Source organism: Podarcis bocagei (genome assembly GCF_964188305.1).
Source record: "Podarcis bocagei genome assembly, chromosome: 2".
Classification (NCBI taxonomy): domain Eukaryota; kingdom Metazoa; phylum Chordata; class Lepidosauria; order Squamata; family Lacertidae; genus Podarcis; species Podarcis bocagei.
In genome coordinates this window covers 46,574,866-46,599,482 of record NC_138126.1, presented here as the reverse complement: position 1 = coordinate 46,599,482, position 24,617 = coordinate 46,574,866, and the positions used below count along the sequence as shown (strand labels likewise).

Genomic DNA, 24,617 nt, shown 5'->3' with positions numbered 1-24,617 from the left:
CAACTTTTAAATGAAAATGTGAGATTATTGGGAGTCAGCTTGTAGTAGACCAGAAATGCATATTCTGCCCATGTGGCCATAACACATCATGCAGAAGTTAGTATATCTTCCAAACATTAGATGTCCTTGGCTATTCAAACATTTTTTTCATATAGGAGGCTGTAATTCCTCTGCAAGGAGCTTCTCTAGTTGAGGTGTGAAATATATCAGTTTATCTTGTGAAAGTGAATCCCACAGAGTTGTGCAAATTACTTAAGCTTGACAGGTTGCTCTAGCAGCCAACATTACAAGTGGGGAGAAAAGAATCTACACTCAATTTTCTGGACCAAAATTTGCCTAACTCAATGTCAGTTGGAAAAGCAAGAGTTATGTGAGCACTTTGCCCTCAGGTCATTTTAGACTAATATTATATCACTTTAAGCCACTTCAACTAGATGAGCAATTTGCATGAAGCAACTTACAGTATAGATCACTGTAATTATGCTTCACTACAAAACAAAAAAGGAGTATAGTTCCAAGAACAAAAACCACTAGATGCAAATGGTGAGCACTTTTTTACACAAGCGGCTCCCCACATGGATCAGTTTGGAAGCTGGGGGAATGCCTTTCTTCTGGAGATTCAGAAGAGAACTGGAATACAGTGGTACCTCGGGTTACAGATGCTTCAGGTTACAGACTCTGCTAACCCAGAAATAATACCTCAGGTTAAGAACTTTGCTTCAGGATGAGAACAGAAATAGTGCGGTGGCGGCACAGTGGCCCCATTAGCTAAAGTGGTACCTCAGGTTAAGAACAATTTCAGGTTAAGAACGGACCTCCAGAATGAATTAAGTTATTAACCCGAGGTACCACTGTATACCTAGACAGTGTCTTAAAAAGCAGAGACAAAGGTCCGTATAGTTAAAGCTATGGTTTTCCCAGTAGTGATGTATGGAAGTGAGAGCTGGACCATAAAGAAGGCTGATCGCCGAAGAATTGATGCTTTTGAATTATGGTGCTGGAGGAGACTCTTGAGAGTCCCATGGACTGCAAGAAGATCAAACCTATCCATTCTTAAGGAAATCAGCTCGCTGGAAGGACAGATCCTGAAGCTGAGGCTCCAATACTTTGGCCACCTCATGAGAAGAGAAGACTCCCTGGGAAAGATCCTGATGTTGGGAAAGATGGAGGGCACAAGGAGAAGGGGACAACAGAGGACGAGATGGTTGGACAGTGTTCTCGAAGCTACGAACATGAGTCTGACCAAACTGCAGGAGGCAATGGAAGACAGAAGTGCCTGGCATGCTCTGGTCCATGGGGCCACGAAGAGTCAGACACGACTAAACAACAACAACCATCACTGTATATCACTATCTGCTACTTTCAGGGTTATGCACTGTTGTAGTAGATTCCTCGGAGATTCCCACCTGGCGTCTCATATCGCAGCTGAACTGTGAATGGAGGAGCCATGTGATGTGTGCTCATTTTCATATTCAGATGAGGATAAGCTTTTAGAAAGAATGCCACCCCAAATAAGAGTCTATTGCTCTGGCCAGGGTGAGAAACATTTGGCTAGCAAATGTCATGGGCAACTAAGGCAGATATTTAATGGTATAATTGTTGTTATTTTAAGTAATAATTTTATGAAGCTTTGAAGATTTTGTTGCACACTGCCAGGTATGTTAGCAGCCCCGTGAGTTAATGGCTTGCAAATAAAAATCTACATTTGCAGAAGAAGAAGAAAATACACAGGGTGTAGTCCTCCCAATATTGCAGCATTTCAGATACAGGTAGGAAGGATTGCACAGAAAACTAGCGCATTAAGAGGGGTGGGGGTGGGGATTATTGTCTGCCGACATTCAAGTTTTTGACTCGGAAAGTTTCTGCCATGGAGGATCTTTTATTCATACATTTGCCACCTGCATTCTGATGCAGTACAGTCTAAGGAATGTTGCATGGTGCGCTTTTCTTTATGAATGTGAAGGTCACCCCTCTCATATCCCCAGCTGGCGGGGCAGGCATCCAGACAGGTGGAAGAACATTATCAGGGCTGGTTTCCATAAACTGGGAAAACACCCAAAATCACTTAGGAAAAGGGTTTTAAAATTACAACTCCTACCTTTCCCTGAAGCCAGCTGGAGTCAGCAGCTGAGTATGAACATGACCCTCATCTTGCTTCAAAAATTTGGCAGGAGAGACCAGCACACTGGCCTGAGCTCTCAGGCAGTCACTGCTGGAACAGAGTTCAAAGGCAAACAAAGTGGCCATTCCCCTCCCCCTTTCTCCACCCTGGGTCTATTAGATCAGTGGTTTTCAACTAGGGTGCCTTGAGTGATGGTGGGTGCTGCTGCTGCAGGCAACACTGGCCTCTGTCCCTCTTTCCTTCCCTCCCTCCTCTGATGCCCTCTTGCATCTCTGCCTCCCAAAGGCTTGCACAGCTGTTTGTTGCAGGAGCCCTGGCTACAAGCTCCCCAGGCGAACGGTGCCTCTGGGGCTGCCCTGTGGGGCAGTGTGAGAAGGCACCTCTCTTTGGGACAGGGGAAGCAGCTCAGAAACCAGGGGCGGCAGCTTTAGCTGCCCAGAGGACTCCCAAGGAGAGGGAAGCATAGAGGAGGCTGAGGGAAGACTCCACAAGGGAAGGTGTTCAAAAAAGGGCGAGAGGCTGCCAGCTCCACAGGCAAGGGGTGACATAACTGGGCTCCTGAGCCCCACAGGGGTGCCGCAGAAAGAATGCAGTTGGTCAAGGGAACCATAGACTCAAAAAGGTTGAAAACCTCTGTATTAGACTGTGAGGCAGAATGTTCCATAATTTAAAAGAACTGTAGGAAGAATTGGACCTTGGAAATGCATAGCATTTATTTTTTTTAATCACCCTACTTGCTATATGTCAAGGTTTTCCTGGACATTTGGCCGATTCAGCCAAAATCTGCCCAGAAGCCATTTTGCAGCCCGATTCCTGGATGTGTCCTGGAAAACCCAGATGTATGGCAGCCTTAGGAATGCACCACTGCAGTCCTTCTGCTCAAGGCAGGCCCTGGTCCCAGAGTAACAAGCACAGCACTGTCTGAAATGTTTTTGTTTAAATAAGTTCACACTTAGAAGCTTTAAACAATACTGAATGCTTAAAAGATACCATGTTTAATTTATTGTGTGTGCCCCCCCCCTTTGGGTCTAGCCTTCTGTATGTAAAATTCAGTGCCATAAGCCTCTCTTTCAGGTTTGGCAGCACCTGTCTAATTCTTATTTCCCCAGGCGCTATGTCTCCATTTAGATTTTGGCTTCCTTTCCCTATGCGGAAGATGGATCTACAGATTGCGTTCTTGTAGGGGGATCCAGATTAGCAGCAGACTTTGTACCCAATGCAAATTTAAGATACAAATATGGTAGAGTTTGGAAATAGTTATTTCACATATTTTGGAAGTGATATAAAAATAGCATTGGAGGATGGCAACACATTTCTTACAGTCATTTGCCATGTGAGGAATCTGCAGAGGGGGGCAGATTTTCCCCTATAGGTGGGCCAACTCTTTCTATAAAGGTTTTTCCCTGAAAGAATTACAACAGGCTCACCGTGCCTTGTGAACAACTGCAAAACTATCACACTTTTTGATAGAAATCCTAAATACAGCTGGTCAGCACCCTTTCCCTTAAGCCCAGCCCATGAAATATTAAATAGTAACAAGCTTTGCACTGACTCTTTTCAAAGCCCAGAGGATACCAAATCTTACAGAACCTTGTGAATTGTCCTTAAAACACAGAGGGGTAGTTTAACAACTGTGTAGTTTAGCACATGGGGAAAATGTTTAAATTCCTTTTAATCTAAGGAACCTAAATGGCCATATATTTATTTCAAGGAAATGCAACACACACACACACACACACACACACACACACACACACACACACACACATAAAATCACTCAAACTTACCTAGTTATATTTTACCTGGTTGAAGTGGATAATGGGTTTCAGACCATGTGCAGAGTTCCTTGCATGAAAGGTGATATGAATGTGAGAGCATGTTTTGATTCTTAATTTGGGGTGATTACAAGCAGACAAATATTGGGGTGCTTTCCTGTCTTTAGGGGAAATCAGAGATTAGTAACAGCCAACCTCTTAATTCAGATGAATGTTGCTTGAACCAATGGTGAGAGAAGTCCCATCTCTGATGCAAATGGTCTAAGGTAGCAAATCAGAAGTGAGTCTGGTTCCATCTTCTTAATAATTCTGAACTTACACAACTTGTTAGCTGAGACTAGCTAGAATACCATGTTAAAGGGATTATGCTGAGAATGTGTACTGGGGAAAAACAATCTAGGAGATGCATTTGTTCAGGAGTTCCACAGGTATAAGAGAATCATAGACACAGGTAGTGCCATTGAATTACAATAGAATAGAGAAGGTTTGGCACATTTCTCATTTGCCTTCTTTAGCAATACAGGAATTGCTTCCACCACTAATGCAAACTGGGTAGACTAGATTATGTATTACGTTCTGACTTACCAAGTCAAGCTCCATGTCCCTTGTGTGTGTAGGGGGAGGGGGGCAGTTACCTGAAGCCTTCACACATCTTTTTATCATGCTGTTAAAACCTGAGTGGACTAATATTACTGGCTGCAAAATATTTGGGGCCTTGTCAAGCAAGAGTTCTAGGGAGTCAACATTAATAACTGGTTGTGCCAAATGGGAACATAAGTCCTTTGTTTGTTTGTTTGTTTGTTCACACATACCCCACCTTTCCCCCTGAAGGGACTCAAGACCACTTAGGTGCCTTATCTGCCTCTAAAACAGGCATGTCCAAAGTCTGTTTCGGGGGCCTAATCCCGCCCGCCGGTCGATTTAATCTGGCCCCCATGGCAGTATATGTCCTGAGGTAAAATCCTTTAAAAAGTTCAAAAACATTGGGGTTAAATCCTAAAAAAAACTCAACAACTTTGGCCGGCCCTCACGCATATTCACTTCATCAGATCTGGCCCTCTTTGAAAAAAGTTTGGGCACCCCTGCTCTAAAGATTCACCCAGCCTTCTCAATGGGATCCAGTTGAGCATCACAATACTGTCTTGAAGCACTCTTCTCAAAAGGATCCTTCAAAAGAGACACCCCATTTTGCAATGGAACAAAATGCCCACCGATATCACTGCCTACCATGATCCATGTTAAGAGAACACATTCTCGGCTTCCCTTGATTCTAATTCTCGAGCAATATAATGTACTTTCAGTATCCTGCCTTAAAGTGTGGCTGGGACCTGTCTGCACCTCTGTAAACTGCATGTCTTATTCCTCCTGCTAAAAAGCTCGCCATACCACTTTCATAATGAGGGAACTAAGTCTGCCTGACTTGGTAGGCATTACACTTTCTTCCCTCAAACAATTTCTTTATCCTCCTGTGACCACTTACTTTCACTCCTGGTCTTCATTCAGCTCATGAAGTCAAGAGATTGAAATACCCTTTTAAAAATGTGCCACGTTGATGGCAGTGTTTGAAGTCTCGTGACTGGTGCCCTTTTAAAGCAGGCACCTCCGGCTTATTTAATTATTCATGTTAGTTTTAGCGCTGTTCCTATAAAGCCCTCGAGTGAAAAGACAGCGATAATGGAAGTGCCTTCACCTACTTACCAGCCCACCAACCAGACAGCATCAGCAACAGCACTCTTCTCTTTTACTTTTCTTTTTCTCTTTCATTTGTGTTACTTCCACAGCAGTCTCACGGTTTTGACCTTTCTGAAGCACTCAGGTAATTAGCCCTTTTCCTGAAGGTGGATCCGCTCAACTTTCCTGGTTTTATATCTAATCTATCTATCTAGTATCCCTCTTCCGAAAAATACCAAAAAACAATGAAAACAGTTTGCCTAGGATCTTGTACACTGAAAATCTGAGTAACACCATTTTGGACACTTCATTTTCTGCTAAAAAGGTTAACCAGTGGATTATCTCAAATCCACCTTGGAGACATAATTTTAATTAGAACAAGAGGACATAACTTACAAATGCTTCCCTGAAACAGGGAAAACCATATATCTGTTTCACAGATGTGAACTGCAATGCCATGCCATTTTTATTCCTGGTTTTTCTATTCTGAAAACTATTGTTGATATTGTTACAAAATGCTGTTGGGAGACAGAGTCTCAGCTGGGGCCAAGGTCCAGGCACAAGTTGAAGAGTGCATGGCTGGATGAGCAGAGATAAAATATTGAGGTGGTGGGGGAGAAAGTTTCAGGAGTGCAGGTGTGGATGCCGTTCTGAACGTTGCAACTAACACACAAAATGAGAAATGGGGACAAACAGAACAGAACTGTTTGTATCTGCAGGGAGTTTGTGTAGAGAATTGTGTTTTTAATGCACCCTACCTGCCATCCCAGCCTATTCTGCCACCTTGCCCCCACCTCAGTTTGCTGCATGTGTAACCCAGGCCCAGATAAAGCAGGCACAAAACTTCCAGGGTACTTGGTGGGAGGGATGGAGAACAAGAGAGAGAGGAAACTGAAAAATATGCCCGTGCGCGACAAACTGAGAAAAGATCCCAAGTTCAGAAGAAGCTCTGGACGTGCAGTGATGGCAAACTCTGAAGGCTTCACAAGAGAAATAGGCAAGAGAGTAAACAAGAAGTGGTCCTAGCTAGGTTTGCAATGACAAGACATTCTCAAGCTGAATGTAGACAGCACATTCTACAGATATACGGATAAAGGGCGGCATACAAATTTAAATAATAATACAAGAAATACACGAGTGCAACTCATATATGTTAACAGTGTTTTGGAAGACTCATTGCAATGCCCATGTTTTGTCCCTTCTGTTTCAGTACATGCCTTTTTAGTAGTTGCATTAGAATATACAAGAATAAGCGGACGTTTCTTCTTCCCTTCTCCCCTCTCCCCAGTCATGAAGTCCCTGCATTTTCATGGGCAAGTTGCTTTCACAGACTAGCCAAATTCAATGCTGTTGTTAAAATAAAATTAGGCAAATCCATATGTGCTAGGACTGAGAAAATAAACTACTGTTCAAGGCAGGGGGAGGGGGGTCACACGGAACCGTCAGTACTGTGTTCAGACCACCAGTGACATGTGATCCCATATATTAGGCCTAAATGTTTTCACTGAGAGGACCAGGTACAGTGGTACCTCTGGTTATGACTGGAATCTGTTCGTAACCAGAAACGGCTCATAACCTGAGGCGCCATTAGCTAAAGTGTGCCTTCCGCTGTGCACGCGCCTCTGGCGTGTGATTTCCGCTCACACCGGAGCTTGTAACCCGCAGCGTGGTTCACAACCAGCGGTACCACTGTATTTTAAAACCCTCTGAGTCACTCACACCAACCTCTTTCCTTACTCCTACCCTGATAGCTACCACAGGCTGTGAGTCATGGGAGGAGAGTTTCATGAGGTACTAGAATTTCAGGAAGGAACTATGAAATTATGCAATATAGGTAGTATGTTTACATCAGGATCATTACTAGAAGCATGGAATTAAATGGTGTCAAATCACCACTATTAAACACCCAGCTCTTTGCTTATAACGTGCACAACTTATTAATCTGAAGATGGTGCCAGGGTGGAAAAACATTTGTGTGGCATTTGACAGTTCCATGTCATCACAACCACAGCTACTGCCTAGGAAGGGCAGGGGAGGAGCATGTAAGAAACCCTTTTAAGCACTCATTCATATAATGAATTAATGACACACAGCCAAACCAGATCTAATGAAATAAACTCTTTATTGCTGCACACATGCTTATATATTAAGCTTTTAAATATATTATTATTATATTGCCATTCTGAAAAGCTTTACATTCTCTTTATTTTTAACAAGTAGCAGAGGGCAGAACCAATGTAAACAAAGGAAACAATTTAAATTGTCTTGCAATATAACTACAACCAATAGCCAAGAAAAACAAGTTCAATAAATATTAGAAATCCATTAATTTCATTTTTTAATTATTTAAATAGGCAATTTTTCACTTGCAAGTGTGGCTCCTAGTATCTGTTTCCTCTTGCAAAGGGCAAGAATCTAAATACTATCAGACAGTTAGTTGGGAGTGATAGGACAATTCACCAATGTGCTGAACTTAGAAATGCAACTATAAAACTCATTCACACTGGCAATCCATTCTTAATTTCTCCAGCATATTTAGCAGTCTGGGCAAACCTTTGTTACTAGGCAAGAAAACAAAGGCCACCCTGACACTCTTTCACTGGCTCTACAATTAAAAGAAAGAGTCAGAAGTCATTTCACCAGAAGCACCCAGGTGCCATGCTTCTTGACAATTAACAAATTATATTTCACATTTACTTTACCAGACACTTGAAAGAAGAAATACTAGTATGCCTTTTTAAAAAAAAACTTTCTGTGCTTCTGGTTTGTTTTTGCCCCAATAATTCAGTATTGGCATAAACTCATTTGTTTGCTAAATTCAGCAGATAGCCAACTGAATCCTTTTTCATGATAACAGGAAGACTGCGGAACAGAATGAAATCAGCAGCTCAATAATAAAGTTGTGCCCCTTTCAATATGATGCCCTTTTATTCTGTAAGGAGCCCTTCCAAGTTGTCGCCATAACACGATGGAGAGAAATTATGCCTAGCCAATCCAGGTTCCAAACACTCTAGCACCAAACTTAACTTCTGTGACTACTTTTGGTGAAAAATAGGGAAAATAATACCTTGGCCAGGTTTTTTAGTTTGCTGCCTCTGCGTAACATAACTGTTCCACATGATTTTGAACAAGTACCATTCTTTTAAGAGATGTGCTTTCCTTGGCACAAAATCAGGAGTCAGAAGTGTCAAATTCTACATCAAGTTAGTTTCATTTGTCAAATACTGCATGGACCCTTACTGTAGATTTGTGGCGCCTCAAAGGGGACTTGTTTAGAGACTGGGATGGCTGTGTATTCCAAAGCAGAGACTGAAATAAGTCAGAGTTTAAGTGCCTCATTTAAGAGAGCCTGCACGGGAATAACATCACATAAATATGGATGAGATATATGCCTTGAGATAGAGCCAAGAACACAAAAAACTCAGTCCTGCTGCTGTATCTCTCTAGGGACATGAACTACAGGTGTAGAATCTGGGACACCCCCACCCTACCATTTCCCATTCTATCACAAAACATTTAAAGGAAGATGAATCTCCAGTATGGCAGGCAGTAACTTCTGGTAAGCCCTGACTCTGCTTACATGGTTATATAATGTCATTATCTTGTTCAAGTCAAGAAACCAGGTAGGAAAATGGGAAAAGACCCAATGTAAGTTTCTCACCTCATCACACCCATCAATGGAAAGTGAAAAAGCAAGTTCTTGACCTTGCTTTGATTGTGAATACTTATCAGTGGAAAGCTGAAGGCCCAGTATTACATCAGCCAGAGCAACTGCATCTACTAATGCAATTGTACTCATGATTAATAGTATTTGTATATATGAATAATCATCTTCACATTGCCAGGACAATCCAAAGTGGGCCTCCTTGTCATATTTATATTTATACAGCACATAATTCTTAAGGGTATGTGGAGCCACTGCATTATCTTAGCTAGGAAAGTTTCCATGTTAGGCAACACAGCCCTTTCCTGCGTTGTTCACATCCCCACCTCCTCCCAAAATGTTCTCCAATTGCCAAAGTCTCAAAGTAGCGCTTGTTAGGAAGATTTTAAGAGGAGTTTGTGTTAAAAAACCTACTAACTTGTGGCAGCCTTAAAGGACATGCCTTGGTAAGCTTTGTTACAAGCAGATGTTTCACTCAATTCAGTAGAGTTTAGTGATGGTGGGATGAGCACTAAGCAAGCCCAGATTGTAGCTGCCTCCAACTCCTGCTATTTCTAAAGGGAGGGGCAGGGGGAGATGACACACTACACACTCTTGAGCAGTGGTGAGCCACTGCCTTTCTTGTCTGTACACCAACATGCATATACCAGAGTAATGTGATTCATAGACCCTAATTTTGCAATGTGTTGATCACGCTATTTGGATCTATGCCACTGTGAGGTCAAGTGTATTGGCACTGGGCGGTCACGGGGTGAAGATGGTTGCATGACAGTTATACCCCAACCCACCCCATACCATTACCTGAATAGGGCAATAAGTTATGCTTCCATGAGAAAGGAGGAAGCGCATGCCACACATACACTCACATACTCCAAACCAGGATTTGAAGACTTTGCAAACCACCTGAACTAAACTTCCAAGCCCAGCAATATCTACAAAATGTCACAACTATGCTTGAAGTGGAACAGACACATGACTAAAGTTCCTGCTAAACATCAGCATTTGAGCATCCTCTACAAAAGTAACATGTAAAGAGTAGGTGGCCAAGTGTGTTTGCACTCGAGACAAAAGTCGAGCCATGCAATTTCGTAGAGTACTACTGTATTCCGGTAAGAACTGCAGAAATGGGGAATAAAAAACAAATGGGACACCTGAATTGAACAGGAGCTTGCTGAATAATAAGGCATCTGGGTTAGAAAGCCAATGTTCTGCTCTGTCCCCACTGTGCAAATCTGGAAGATAAGGCTGCAGGATGAATAAACACAGCCATTTCTGCAAGGCAAGCAGCAGGCAAATGCAGACACCACTGCACAAGCACAACATTTCTGTAGCCCTGTAGAAGTAAAAGTGCCTCTCTCCCTAATTATCCTGTAAAATATGGATCATGAAAGGCAGTCTGATTCATTCCTTAACCAGCGACTGCCTTGAATTTAATCTGCTTGCAGGAAGGTGTTGTGCCAATGTTCTTGCAGGCTGCACCAATTTTCACTAGGCATCGCTGGCCTGCAACATCTGGCAGCCTCACAATATGCCAATCAATACATTCATTAAATTTGGTTTGCAGATCACCCGTCAGCACTATCATGTAAAAGCAGCAATGTTTTCAAATCTGAGCTGCTTCCGGGGACCTGGTTCTCAGGAGAAGAAAGGTAGATCAGTATGCAATTGTCAGAATGTTAAGTTAGAAACTGAAATTATGCATAAAAGGGGAAAGCAGCTACAAAACCCAGGGGGGTGAGGAGAGGGAACTCTGAGCTGTGATCTACTGTGAAGTCACACAGGGTGATGTCCCAGATTAGCATTCAAGTCCTATGCTGGCCAGAAGATTATCCAGAGCTTCCAGTTTCTGATTGGCTTCTTCAATTGCACTGTATGTTTGCACGTTGCTGGTTATGTGGAAACGGATGTCGTCAACAAGAGGGATTGAGTCTGTCTCCTGCCGTTCTTCGACTGCCTCAGCATTCTCCTTCACTGCCACAGCAAACTCCTCAAACTCCACTAGCTGGATTGGAAAGAGAAGTGGTGAAGGAAATTGGCAGGCTGATAAGCATATTAGAGTCCTCAGCATAATGATGTCATTTAGAATTTTAAACAGCAGTAGTAGTACAGAAGAAATTCTGATTCAGTGTGTACAATTATGCATCACATGGACATGACTTACCAAAAAAATAAAATAAAAAAAGATTCACACTGAAAGCATATTAAATTTCAGAATAGTGGGAAGAAGAATCACTCTATTGTAACACCACACAAAAGAGACCACCTTTTCCATAAGGAGGCCTAATTCAGCTCAATAATTTGATGAAGACCTGGCAAGCAAGAAAAGTATCTCTTTAAAAATGCAGACCTAGGTGTGGGGCGCAACTTTGACATTAAAAAATGGCAGCACAACTATCTGAAACCATAAAAAAAACAAAAACATGTTTGCTACATAAAGGCTTTCTGTTTGGAACCACCCATCCCTCTTGCTCCCTCCATCCCACCATTTACTGAACTATTTAACCTCAGAAACAAAAAGTTACCCAACACAAGGTCACTCTAGAACTGGTGTTTTAGCCATTACATAGTACCCACTTAATCTAAGCAGCCTTAGTCAACTTCTTCACTAGCTGTCCCAGTCCACTGACTTTGTGGGTACTCCTCAAACGTTTAACAAAGATTCCCATACCCTGTAAAGCAGGAACAGGCGTTTGTAACAATTTTTCACAGAAGCAAAAAAGGCTGATGAAGTACGATACCCACCAAAGGCTACAAAAAGCATGGTTCCACAGGCCTGTGCCTCTATATTCCAATATAAATTCATCATCTAAAAAAATTATTGGTGGCCTATTGTACTAGCACGGCGAAGGTGCAGGAAAAACAGAATCCTTTAGAATTCTTAACAGCGGTGCAGTTAAATGGCAAGTCCTGATTTTTGTTTGGTTAACAAAGGGCTCCCCACTAAGAACCACTTCCTGCTTGTTTTCACTGGGGAAAAATGGGAGAGGAACTTTTGTATAAGTGGATCTGTTAAGAAATCATTTTCTTCAATGTGCTTTCACAGTCAAGAAAGAATTTCACACCTTTCTCAAAGCCTGTTAAGAACAGTTGCAACTTGTGTGGGTGTGCGAATTAGAGCCATTAAAAAAAAAAATCAGTGAATTGACCGGGCTCCCAAATGCCCAGCAGAGACAAGACTGTGAACCTGTGTTCATGGGACTGTAGTATGGGACTGTCAATACTACAACTGGTCAAGCAGGAGAGGAGATGGAAAGAAGGCAGCACTCTTGCTTTTCTCCTGGGGCAAACTTTGGCATAAAAGCATGTTAGTACTGTCCAGTTAAAGCACAATTAAGATTTCTGCACCCATTTAGTTGGGAGATATTTCAAATAATCCTTACCTAAGCATTTCTTGGGGATACGGCATGATATAATATGGGATTAAAGTAGCAGGATGTCTGTACTCTGCACATAACTGAGGTCTGCATGTAGCAGTTAATGCTTAAGGTACAACCTGGTGGGGTTGTGGGACAAACTGATCTTTGTAACCAAGATTCAGTACAAGAAGATATAGCTTGTACTATTAGGCCAATGCTCCTCCATGGAAGCTTACAGTAAAGTAATAGACTCTTGACTCTGCCACAGCTGATACAAATCAACAGAATGTATGAGAACATTCTCTAAAATAAAAACTGTGTCACCATATTTCAGGACTACTTAGGATACTGAGCTCTTTCGTGTGCTACTTCTGAACCTGAAAATCCTCACATTTCAAATAAACTAACCAAGCAACTAGTTCAGGCAAGCAGTTGATCGACAGTCCTCCATATAAACATCCCTTGCTGTTCTACAGGCACTCTCTTCTACAGAGAACATGATGCCTTGTTTTTAAGAAATGTGGGCAACTATGCATACACCAGGCTTAAAAGGCCTTGAGAGAGATGAATGCTGGTTACCTGTTGGCTGCTGCATACAACCCATCCCTAGGGAAATCTCCCCTCCTTACCTTCTCAATGATCTTTGCCATGTACTCCGTGCACTGGTCCTCCAGCCGGGTCAGCTGAAACAGCTTGGCGATCTTCCAGATGCTGACAACACTTTCCTCATCGAGAACCTGGGCCAAAGTCCTCCCACAAAGGCGCTTGAGCCCAGGTAACAGGTACATGTCTGCGACGCAAAGCACTTCGTAGGCATTATCAGGAGACAGCTGCCGTGACAAAAGGGCATCCATCAAAATGGGCTCAGTATCAAAACTAAAACCCTGTCTGGAAATCACATCTGACTGCAACAGTGACACTCATTTATATGATTAAATGCAATTTATTTATATTCTGCCCAAAGACTTGAAGTTCATAACTAGTTTAAAAGTCTAGGCACAAGCACAACCAAATCAAATACTCACACACAAGACTTAGCTTTGCCAGCTCAAACCCATACCAGTGAAAATATTTTACACCACCACTTCTGAAAAATTCTCAGGCCTGGATAAATCTTCAGTTGCAGGGCATTCACCAAGTGCACTTCTGTCTGGATATATTTCCTGACAAGGCACAGAAGTCATCACTAAGATGCTCTACAATAGCCTTGGGTATCTAAATATTGATTATTTGCACAATAATTCATTTTGCTACACCTGCTTTTTTTAATGGATCTTTTCAGTAAGCACCCATATAAATATAGGTTTTTTAATTATTATCATCATTTTGCGCCCCCTCGCCTTGGCGCCCTGTGCAGGGGAACCACCTGCACTAAATCCAGTGCTGGGTCTATTATGTCAGTGCTAACCCAGAGCATTCTGCTGCCTGAAGAACAGCCTAAATGGCACCCACCAACATTTCTTTCTGCATCCTTCAGACACCAAACTATGGCCTCATCTCTTCTCTACCACTACCACCTATAGCATGTTGCTTCACTCTGCTTCAAAGCAGAGCCAGCCCCAATTGTTGTAGGTATTATGAAGCCTGGTGTTAACAAGCTAAACATTGTACTGGGCTCAGAGGGGAAGATCTCCCTATTCTTTTCTTCGAAAAAGTGTTGGGAGAAAATCCTGAATGTCTGTATATGCAGGTCTATTGCTTTTGCCCATTTCACTGTTATTCCAAGGATGAAGAGTTTGCACTGTTCAGTTCCCTCCTCAGGCACTGCATTTTGAAACTTCTTCACATAGCAAACATTTACCAGAGATGTGTCTTTTTTAAAAAAAAAGAAAGAAAGAAATGATTTAGGAGGAGGACTAAAACCAAAGTCAGCAGGAAGCAAACCTAAGGAGAGTACAGATGTAAAGGCCACGTTTTAGCACTATAACCTGTGTACCTTTTTAAAAAGAATTGTTTCAAGGTGGCCAACCATGAAATAAAAACAGCAACAGATGGCGCAAAACGAAGAGCCATTGAAAACAAAGACACATGCCGGGGGAAGCAGATAGCATAAAAAGGCACGGCAGGTGTCATTAAAAGCCTAACAAAGCAAGAGGGTCTTCATCTAGTGCTTAAGAGATAATAGCAAAAAGTGCCAGAAACAAATCAGGGAGTAATTCTAGAATGTGTGTGTGTGTCAACCCTGACAAAGCAATCTCTCTCCAACCACCTAACCTCAGAAGGCAGGGAGAAGGCAGGAAAGGGTCTCAGACAGGCAAGGAAATTCACTGCTGGGTGAGTTCATGTGTGGAGCATGTTGCTTCAGACACCCCAGTCCCAGGTTGTGCTGAACTTTATAGGTAAAAATGTGCCCAGTAACCAAGTAGCCAAGGAGGAGGCAATACAGCTCTTTTGGCAGTGGCATAAAATGCTCATGACACCCTGTCCCTGGTTATTACTATTCACACTTCTATCATACCCCTTTTACAAGGAGCAGATACAACACCGGTCACCAGTTTTTAAACCAGCAGAAGTTTCTGGACATTTTTGGAGGGCATTCCCATGAACACTAGCCTTGGCATTACTGTGGGAAAATATAGAAACAAAAAAAGATCCCACTTCTAAGTGGAGTATATAGGGAGACAGATTCATACCTCTGAGCAGTGAATCTACAGTAGTGAATATGTGAGACAGCCTGGTCTGGATGGGCTTGCATGTCCCTGGAAGAGAAATTCTGTACTTTGGGTCTACACCTGGGTCACCTAGAGGTCCAGGTGGCCTCGGTGGCTAGGGGTGTTGGCTTGCCAGCTGTTTCTGACTGGTTTGCCAGCTACAGCTAACTTTGCAACAGAGATGTTGGCCACTGTACCAACATCTGGTAACTTCCAAACTGGATTATTGCACTCTACAAGCAGCTGCCCTTGAAGACCACTTGGAAACTTCAGCTAGCCCAAGTGCATCAGCCACATTACTGGCTGGGGTCACATTTGGAACTTGTAGAACCCTGTCTTAAAACAGCTGCATTAGATGCCACTTCATTTCCAGGCCCAAGTCAAGGAGCTCATTTCAGTGTTTAAAGCCCCAAACATCCTAGGCCCCAAATATTGGAAATGTCACCTCCTTTCCTACAAACTCTATTGGGCCCTCTTGGTTGTTCCACTGCCTTCAGAAGTTCAGCAGGGGTGGGGAATTGGAGAGGGCATTTTTTGTGTCAGCCCCTAAGTTGTGGAATACCCTCCTCACAGTGGTCTTTCTGGTGTCCTTGCTATGCAGCTTTCTTCATATGCTGATAAGATGCATCTCTGACCTTTGACAGTTGATATATGTATTTGTAAGACCCATCCTGTTTGCTTTAAACTGTTTTCAGTATTTTATTTTAAATTGTTGTGACCTGCCCTGGGACGTTATGGTGAAGGGGAAGCAATTAATAAAAATAACATCTGAAATGCAAAGAAGTTCAGTAGTAATCCATACCCAAATTTTGGAATTACTCAAGAACAGGAATGCTTGTGCTATGGGTCATGATTTTTAAAAGAAACTTCCCTAGCCTTAAAGCAAGAAATGGGTGTGTGTGTTTCAAGAAGAAGATAATTGTTTCAAGAGTTCCTTAGCTTGAAAGAAAACAAGGACAGATGGCTTGGTTGGCAGCTTTGCTTCTTGCCCTGCAGGACGACAGATCAAGGGGGGGAAAGAGATTCATGGTCTCAGAGAGTATTCTGCGGAGCGAAGTGTGCTCTCACTACATTCTACCCTTTAGCATCTCACTTCCCTACAGTGTGAAATGCCTTCCAGATGCAATGAGATTTAGGGGTAAGAGTCTGACAACAACTAGCTGAAGATGGCTCTCAGTCTCTCCACACACCCCACCCCCAGCACAACATGTAAGTATTCTAAGGCAGGAGTGGGGAACCTATAGCCTTCAGTCACCCTCCCAAAAATCCCAGCCAGCACAACCAATGGGGTCCAGCAACATCTGGTCCCCCAGCCCTGCTCTCTAAAGGAACAGCACACAAAACAAGGCAAATGGCAGCTCAGAGAGAGCCAGCCAATGTATAATTCCACTGGAGGAGAGGGAAAGCTGCAGCTATTTTTCAGTTCTGAAAGTGCTCTTGCTTTCCAGTTTGCTGCGTTTCTGAGCTCAGAGCAGTGAGCTGGAGCTTGCTCACTGCATGACAGGGATTCAATTTCCTTGGGAATGAGATTACCACCTCCCACTTCACCTGTCAGTCCTGTAGCTGACGGGAGACTGCAGCCAAAATGCATATGCACTTCTCAGGATATTAACGAGACATTTGACAAGCCTTTCTTTCAGTGATGGCTTCATCCCCCATACCGTTGTTGCTGAGTGTTGCTGCCGCCGTGTTCCTTTTCCCACAGATTCGCCACTCGCTTGCTTAGACAGCACCACAACAGGCTGCTGATGTTGACAGCGGCAACACTTTTGCTCCACAGTGACCAAAAGCTCTGTGTCAACTTTTGGTCGACAGGCAAATGCCTGCAACCATTTTGACAGCATGGACACCACCCTGAAGTTTTGCATCTCCTACATTTGCAGACCCTCTGGTTACTCAAAACACAACACACGATCAACAATTCCTTAAGCATCCTATGCTAAGTCCTGTGCAACAAGTGCAGGATTCACACACTCCAGTATTCAATCTAGATTAGGACTTCTGGGAAAAGTGCAACCACGCCTTTTGTTCTGAATGAGACAAGCAGTGGTACAAACAGGAGAAAATAGTGCATCTCTAGCTAGTTCACTGTGTATTGGCACTGCCCCCTAGTGGCAGATTGACCACCCTATGTATTCTAGTGCTGTCACAGAATTCCTCAGATGAGTGAGTACTCCCAGTTGGTATCAGAAAAAATGGACCACATGGGGGCAAGAAAGCAGTCAGTATGAGAGACAGGTTGACTTAGAGGATATATTTTTATCCATGGTGGTTGTTTCTTGTCATTTACGGATGGCTGCACTGCAGTCTTGTAAATAATGTTCACGTCTAACCTCAAATAAAATTCAAGCATTTTGGGGGGAAGGACGTAAGACCCACTAGAAAAGGCAAGAAAATGGGGAAAATGTTTATTGAACCAGCAAGGGACTGCTGCATGGCTTTTTATGGTGGTGTATTAATATGCAGTGAAAGATAAGCGAAAGATCCAGGGTAAGCTGAATAGCTGTTGGCTTGCGCACGGTGCTGATAACACCACGGTTGCAGGTTCGGTCTCCATATGGGACAGCTGCATTTTTCTGCATTGCAGGGGGTTGGACTAGATGATCCTCAGGGTCCCTTTCCAACTCTATGATTTCACAGGAAAAGATAGGGTTCTTTTATCCCATGGTTGGGACATCTGCAAGTTAACAGGCCTCATTAAATAAGCTTAATACTCTGTTCCCACCACACAGTGGCAATTCTGGCACTTTTCTCCCAGGACCACAGCAGTCCTTGCTAGAACAAACATTCCAGAAAGGGTGAAAATTGAAAACTCACCTCTGTGTCATCACTGTAGATGTAATAGAGGACCCTGATGAAGATTTCCTCTGAAATGTTATGGAGGGTAACTACAGGGATGCTAGGTTGGGTCTGCAGCTCCTCGCTTTCAGAGAAGTGATCCTCTAGCAGTGCTTTGAAATAGTCACTGCGGCCACAGAAAAATGCCTGCAAGGAGAGAAGAAAGCAGGAATCTCCCTGGCCCAGCATTGCCCTGCACACCAGGAGAGCAACCAGATATGAATGATTTCTATTGACCCTCCTGGCTTTCTAAGGTTTATTTATTACATTTACATCCTGCCCTACCTCCCAAGGGAGTCCAAGGCAGCTCACCCAACAGTGATATAATACAGCTTAGGAAACCCACACATTTAAAGAACATAGAAACATACAGACAATTCTCAACTTATGCGGCTACACATGTGCTCAGACTGCTGGCCTCAGCATAGCAGGTACTGGCAGTTCACACTAGCTCACTTAGTAGACCTGGGAACATGAAAAAGCATGCGGTGAGCTTCTCATTTTCAGCTGGAGGCTCTATAATTGTTGTCTTCAGTGCTACACAGCACTGCAGCCATGTGGCTGAGAAAAGCGGTCAGGCAGAAACATTTAATACCAATCACCTCCAAGAGATAGTGGAATAGTTCGTACCAAGGACTAAGTCCCACAAAACTCAGTGTGACTTACTTCTGAGAAGGCAGGCATAGGATTCTGTTGTGTAGTAGACAATCAGCATGCTCATGAATTGCAGTGAGGACTTCCTTAGAATCCCTGCTCCCCCTGCTCCCGCAACGTAGTGTTACAAATCTGTCTGGCTTTAGAAATATACCTTGGTATGTGCCAAATTGGAAGATGCAAGCGAAAAAGCTGCCCTAGTAAATTAAGTCAATATGAATACATACCTTGTGACACAAGAAATTGTATTCTGCCACCCGGAAACAAACGTCAGGACAGCTGCTAAAGTTGTCAGTGCTGTCAAAAGGCAACTCTCCAAAACCTACCTGTACATACAGAAACAGGAAAAAAAATTGTTATGACACCTTCTGTATTAGTAACCCTTTTAAAATAAATACCTATCACCAGACAGAAACATTCCTCTATACTTAAGCAATAAATCCTAAAGTATTCTCGCAAGGCATTAACCAAGCTTTGTAAGACTGAGGATGCATTCAGACGATCACCTCTACTTTTTAAAAAAAGTTTTTAATTTCATTTCAGTGAATCTAGCAAATAAAGCCATCAGTAATAACAACTTCAAAACATTAGAGCTGCAGAGCAGGATGTAAACAATAATTTGGGTAAGAAGATGAATATACAGAAGTTTACAATATCCAAATCTCTCTTAAATCTGCAGAACTTTAGTTTTGCCAACCTGCATCCTGATTCCAGGATTTATTACATTAAGAGATAAAGTAAAGGGCATAAAAATTAACACATGACAATTCCTTAAGTAGTAAATTAAACACATGTATACCTATTTTCCTAATAGGTAGAGCTGTAATAGCTATAGATCAGGGATTGGGGAGAGAAAAGATGGCTTTGGAATTTCAGTGCATAATTTGACCACCATGGTGTTTTGCTATTGATGGGGTCTGAAAAACAAATCAGGCTAACATAGTAAAATGCAGAGAACTGAGATTACAAAGATTTGTTTTTAAAGAATAGTAAGTGAACTGTAGGACAGGGATATTTACATTTAGTCTTAGGAGATTATCGATCGTTCCCAAATATTACTGATATACACAGCTGCTGTCAGTTATTCACTGAACAAAATTTGTGGGACAAACAGCAGCTTTGTCTCCTTGTTCCTGTTGTTTTATACAGTGAAGATTAACACACAAACCCAGGGGTGCCCAAACTTTTTTCAAAGAGGGCCAGATTTGATGAAGTGAACATGCGTGAGGGCCGACCAAAGTTGTTGAGCTTTTTTTAGGCTTTGACCCAAAGAAATAAACTGCCACAGGGGCTGGATTAGGCCCCCCAAAGCAGCAGACATTGGACATGTATGGAATAGGTAACTCTGTCCCCCAGCAGAAGGACACAGCCAGAAGGCATGTGTCTATTGAGGCAATCAGCTCTCTCTGCCTAAAAATACAGTCAGCTCTGTAGAGAAGCTTTGAGTCGTTAGTTGCATTGTAAGAGTCAATAATGTTGCCACAAACTCTACTTATAATCAAACAGTTCTGAAACCCACCCACCCACTTCAAACAGCAATCTGAGATAAACATGGGGGGGGGGGGAAATCACATCATTTTCTACAGATGCTAGGTGGACATCTTGCTACTTGTCTGCATAAAGTACAGCACTGACAGGAAAAAGTAAGTACAGGTGACTGAGAAAGAATAGGTTTGTAGGAGTGACTGAAGCCAGAATTAAAAGTGCGGTTTTTGAATAAAAAAAAAAATTAAAGCGGATTTTTAAAAATAATTGCTAAACCATTCCTCTCTTGAATTATGAAACAACTCATATTGTTTCACAGAGTGGAGGACAAGAGGTCTTGCAGAATTCCGAATTCATTGGCAGACGCTTGGAGCAACCGGCTAGAAATTTTGGGTGGGAGTGTTTCATTACCGTGAAGGCTGTCGGCTCCCGCGAAGAAAAGGGGATGGGAATTCATTGCCAGGAAACATGTGAGGAAAAAATACCGCACATTTTAAAAAAGAGAGACTTACCGGCTCCTGGGGAAGCGGAATATTCCCCAACCCCGCCCCTTTCCCAAACTTTCGGGCAATGGGGATGGGGAGAGGGGACGTCCCTTCCAATACAGGACGGAGGGGGCGCGTGGGTGCTCACCAGCTTCATACACGTTCATGGGTGGGATTTAAAGGCGCGTTTTTGCGGGAGGGGAAAGGAAAGTTGGTGGGGACAGGCGGGGTGAATGAGGAAGAAAGGGTGGGAGACCTGGGGTAGGGCGGGGGTGTTGCTCGAAGCGTTGTTGTAAATCTAGCAGGCAAATCCGACTATTATGCTGCACCCCCATGGAGACCGGAGCTCTGCCGCCTTCACCGCGAAAGTGAAGGATTAAGAATTCCGACACAACCACTGTACACGTGTAAAGTTATACTGCCGTACGAGGCTTCCGCGCCACCCATTTCTGTTTTCCAGGAAGAGGGTTGAGAGGGAAATCGTTCTCTTTTTCTCTCCCGGGTGCGCTGTTTTGGAGGTTGGTACCATGTGGGGGCACTGATCGGCAGAGGGCAGCAGCGATCCCACGCCTGCAACCCGGGAGGGCGAGGCGCAAGGCGGGGGAACAAATCCCTCTTTCCTTCAGAGCAGGGGTGTCAAACACGGGCCACATGGCGAGGTCTAGCGGGCCGGATTCGGCCCACGGGCCTTGTGTTTGACACCCGTGCACAAACCAAAACACAACATATTTACAGTGGTGCCTCGCAAGACAAAATTAATCCGTTCCGCGAGTCTCTTCGTCTTGCGGTTTTTTCGTCTTGCGAAGCACGGCTATTAGCGGCTATTAACGGCTTAGCGGCTATTAACGGCTTAGCGGCTTTAAAAAAAAGGAAACAAACTCGCAAGAACTCGCAAGACGTTTCGTCTTGCGAAACAAGCCCATAGGGAAATTCGTCTTGCGAAGCAGCTCAAAAAACGCAAAACCCTTTCGTCTAGCGAGCTTTTCGTCTTGCGAGGCATTCGTCTTGCGGGGCACCACTGTAATGACTAATCTTGAGGAAACATGATATTCTGCGTATGTACCAAAAGCTCCTGAAAGAAAGCTGGGCGGGTAAATATGCCAAATTTTGATGTTCAATATTTTGGCCAAGAGTGGAAAAACAAACTTCTTTTTATATATATATAAAGTGCTAAAAACAACTATAATCCTGTAACAGGGAATATTATACCCGATGTTGTTTTTTTTAGGGGGAAAACATTACAGGAGGTTGACTATCGTATTTTTCGCCCTATAAGACGCATTTTTTCCCCTCCAAAAATGAAGGGGAAATGTGTGTGCGTCTTATGGGGCGAATGCAGAATCCTTGACTTCAGCGATAGCAACGCGAAGCCTCCGAAGCCTGTGCTCCGGAGGCTTCGCGTTGCTTCCGCTGAAGCCAGGAGAGTCTGCTCTTTGAGGCTGGCGGTGGGGGAAAGCAGCGCTTCCCCCATCGCCAGCTCCAGAGGATGGGGGGCAGTAGGAAGGCGCGCGACGCCTTGCCTCTACTCTCCAACCCGGGTTTGAGGCTGGCGGTGGGGAAAGCAGTGCTTCCCCCATCGCCAGCCCCAGAGGATGGGGGGCAGCAGGAAGGCGCGCGACGCCTTGCCGCTACTCTCCAACCCGGCTTCGAGGCTGGCGGTGGGGAAAGCAGCGCTTCCCCCATCGCCAGCCCCAGAGGATGGGGGGCAGCAGGAAGGCGCGCGACGCCTTGCCGCTACTCTCCAATCCGGCTTCCAGGCTGGCGGTGGGGAAAGCAGCGCTTCCCCCATCGCCAGCCCCAGAGGATGGGGGGCAGCAGGAAGGTGCGCGATGCCTTGCCGCTACTCTCCAACCCGGGTTTGAGGCTGGCGGTGGGGAAACCAGCGCTTCCCCCATCGCCAGCCCCAGAGGATGGGGGGCAGCAGGAAGGCGCACGACGCCTTGCCGCTGCTCTCCAACCCGGGTTTGAGGCTGGCGGTGGGGAAAGCAGCGCTTCCCCCATCGCCAGCCCCAGAGGATGGGGGGCAGCAGGAAGGCGCACGACGCCTTGCCGCTACTCTCCAACCAGGGTTTGAGGCTGGCGGTGGGGAAAGCAGCGCTTCCCCCATCGCCAGCCCCAGAGGATGGGGGGCAGCGGCAAGGCGCGTGACGCCTTGCCGCTACTATCCAACCCGGGTTTGAGGCTGGCGGTGGGGAAAGCAGCGCTTCCCCCATTGCCAGTCCCAGAGGATGGGGGGCAGCGGGAAGGTGCGCGACACCTTCCCGCTGCTCTCTAACCCTCCTTTGGGCTTTTGCGGGAGATGGGGGAATTCCCCCACCTCCCGCAAAAGCAGGCAAAAGCCGCGCACTCTTTAAAGGGGCTCCGCGGCTTCTGCTGGCTTTTCTACGAGGGGGGGAATTCCCCCACCTCCTAGAAAAGCCTGCAGGAGCCGCGCACCCTTTAAAGAGCAAGCGGCTCTTGGGGGCTTTTCCCCAAGGAGGGAGAAGGGACTGACTGGCCGTTTCAGTCCCTTCTCCCTCCTGGTCGAAAAGCCCGCAGCAGTTACGTGGGGCACCTGTGGGCTTTTGCGGGAGGTGGGGGAATTCCGCCACCTCCCACAAAAGCAGGGAGAAGGTCTTGGAGTAGCGCACAGGCTGCGTGCAGCCTGTCCACTGCTCCCAGAACTGCGGGGGGGAAATCATATTTTTTTCCTTGATTTCCCCCCCTGAAAACTAGGTGCGTCCTATGGGCCGGTGTGTCCTATAGGGCGAAAAATACGGTATTTGAGGGAGGGTACACATCCACAAGGACTGCCTCTCTATATGAACTGTCGGAGACCCTGCAATCATCATCTGAGGTCCTTCTTCATGGGCCCCTCCGCGAGTGGTCCAGAGGGTGGCAACATGAGAACAAGACTTTTCCGTGGTGGCTGCCCACTTGTGGGGTGCTCTCCTTAGAGAGGCTTGCCTGGCACCTTCATTATGCATGTCTAGGTGCCAGGAGAAAATGTTTGTTTGTGGGAGGGGGTTATTGGTTTGTTTTGGGGGGGTTTATTCTGTAGTTTGTGTTCTCATTTTGTATTTTTATGTTGTCGACCACGCTTTAGCCTTCGGGTAAAGGGTGATATATAAATTTAATAAATAGTAAGAGTAATAATGTTTTGACCACATTGAGGGTGAGGGTGCAGGAACCTATGTTCCTTTTCTTACTCCCTCCCTTATGGAGCCCAAATTCCACCAGTAGCTCTTAACCATAATTAACCGTCACGTCATTAATCAACATTTTGTTAAGTGACATTAACCATGGTTAAAGCTCGCCAGGGTCTGAAGCCAGTTTCAAACCACACTTTGGCTTTTGGGCAGGTGGCAGGGAAGAGAAGAGGTGAATTTGGGTTCCGAAAGGGAGAGGGTAGGTGAAGGGAACCAATGATTCTGCAGTGCAGTCCCAATTTGCCTTAACTATATTTAACCAAATCAGCTGTCTCACATGTATAGTTGTCCTGAAACCAGGAAGATAAAACAAAACTGTCCAAGGCAACAGGAATGAAAATGTGTTTTAGAACAAGCAGTGAAATGGGCAGGTTTGCTTCACTATATACTTCTGATGTGGGAGCAGAAAAAAATAGTGACAATTTTTTCCTATGCTTGGCATTTTCCACTCCCTACCAGCAAATGTTTGGAGGGGGTAGAGAAGATTCCCTCCATTTATGGCCAGTGGCAGCAGCACAGTGGTAACTTGGCATGTGCCAAAGAGACAACCCAGTAGCTCCCTTTCCTCGGTGTGAATTTACCACATGGAATTGTCTTAAGCACAGGAAAGCAGGAGGTTTTAATAAACTGTTCAGATTTATATGCACAGAAACTCCCTAATATTAGGGCTATATTTTATTAGTTTACTTTAGTTACAAATTCAATAAAAGGGCTGAACCCATTTAAAA

General features: G+C 44.4%; 1 protein-coding gene across 1 annotated transcript in view; it reads right to left on the bottom strand.

Moving 5' to 3' along the window:
* Positions 1-7,673: 7,673 nt before the first annotated feature.
* ABTB1 (ankyrin repeat and BTB domain containing 1) overlaps positions 7,674-24,617 on the bottom strand; it is a 41,594-nt gene continuing 24,650 nt past the window's right edge. Inside the window, exons 9-12 of the mRNA XM_081184265.1 lie at positions 18,959-19,057; positions 18,057-18,224; positions 13,218-13,418; positions 7,674-11,234 (exon numbers count right to left, since the gene is read on the bottom strand). Coding sequence (XP_081040391.1) covers positions 11,028-11,234; positions 13,218-13,418; positions 18,057-18,224; positions 18,959-19,057 — 675 coding nt within the window. The 3' untranslated portion in view covers positions 7,674-11,027. The remainder of the gene's footprint in view (positions 11,235-13,217; positions 13,419-18,056; positions 18,225-18,958; positions 19,058-24,617) is intronic.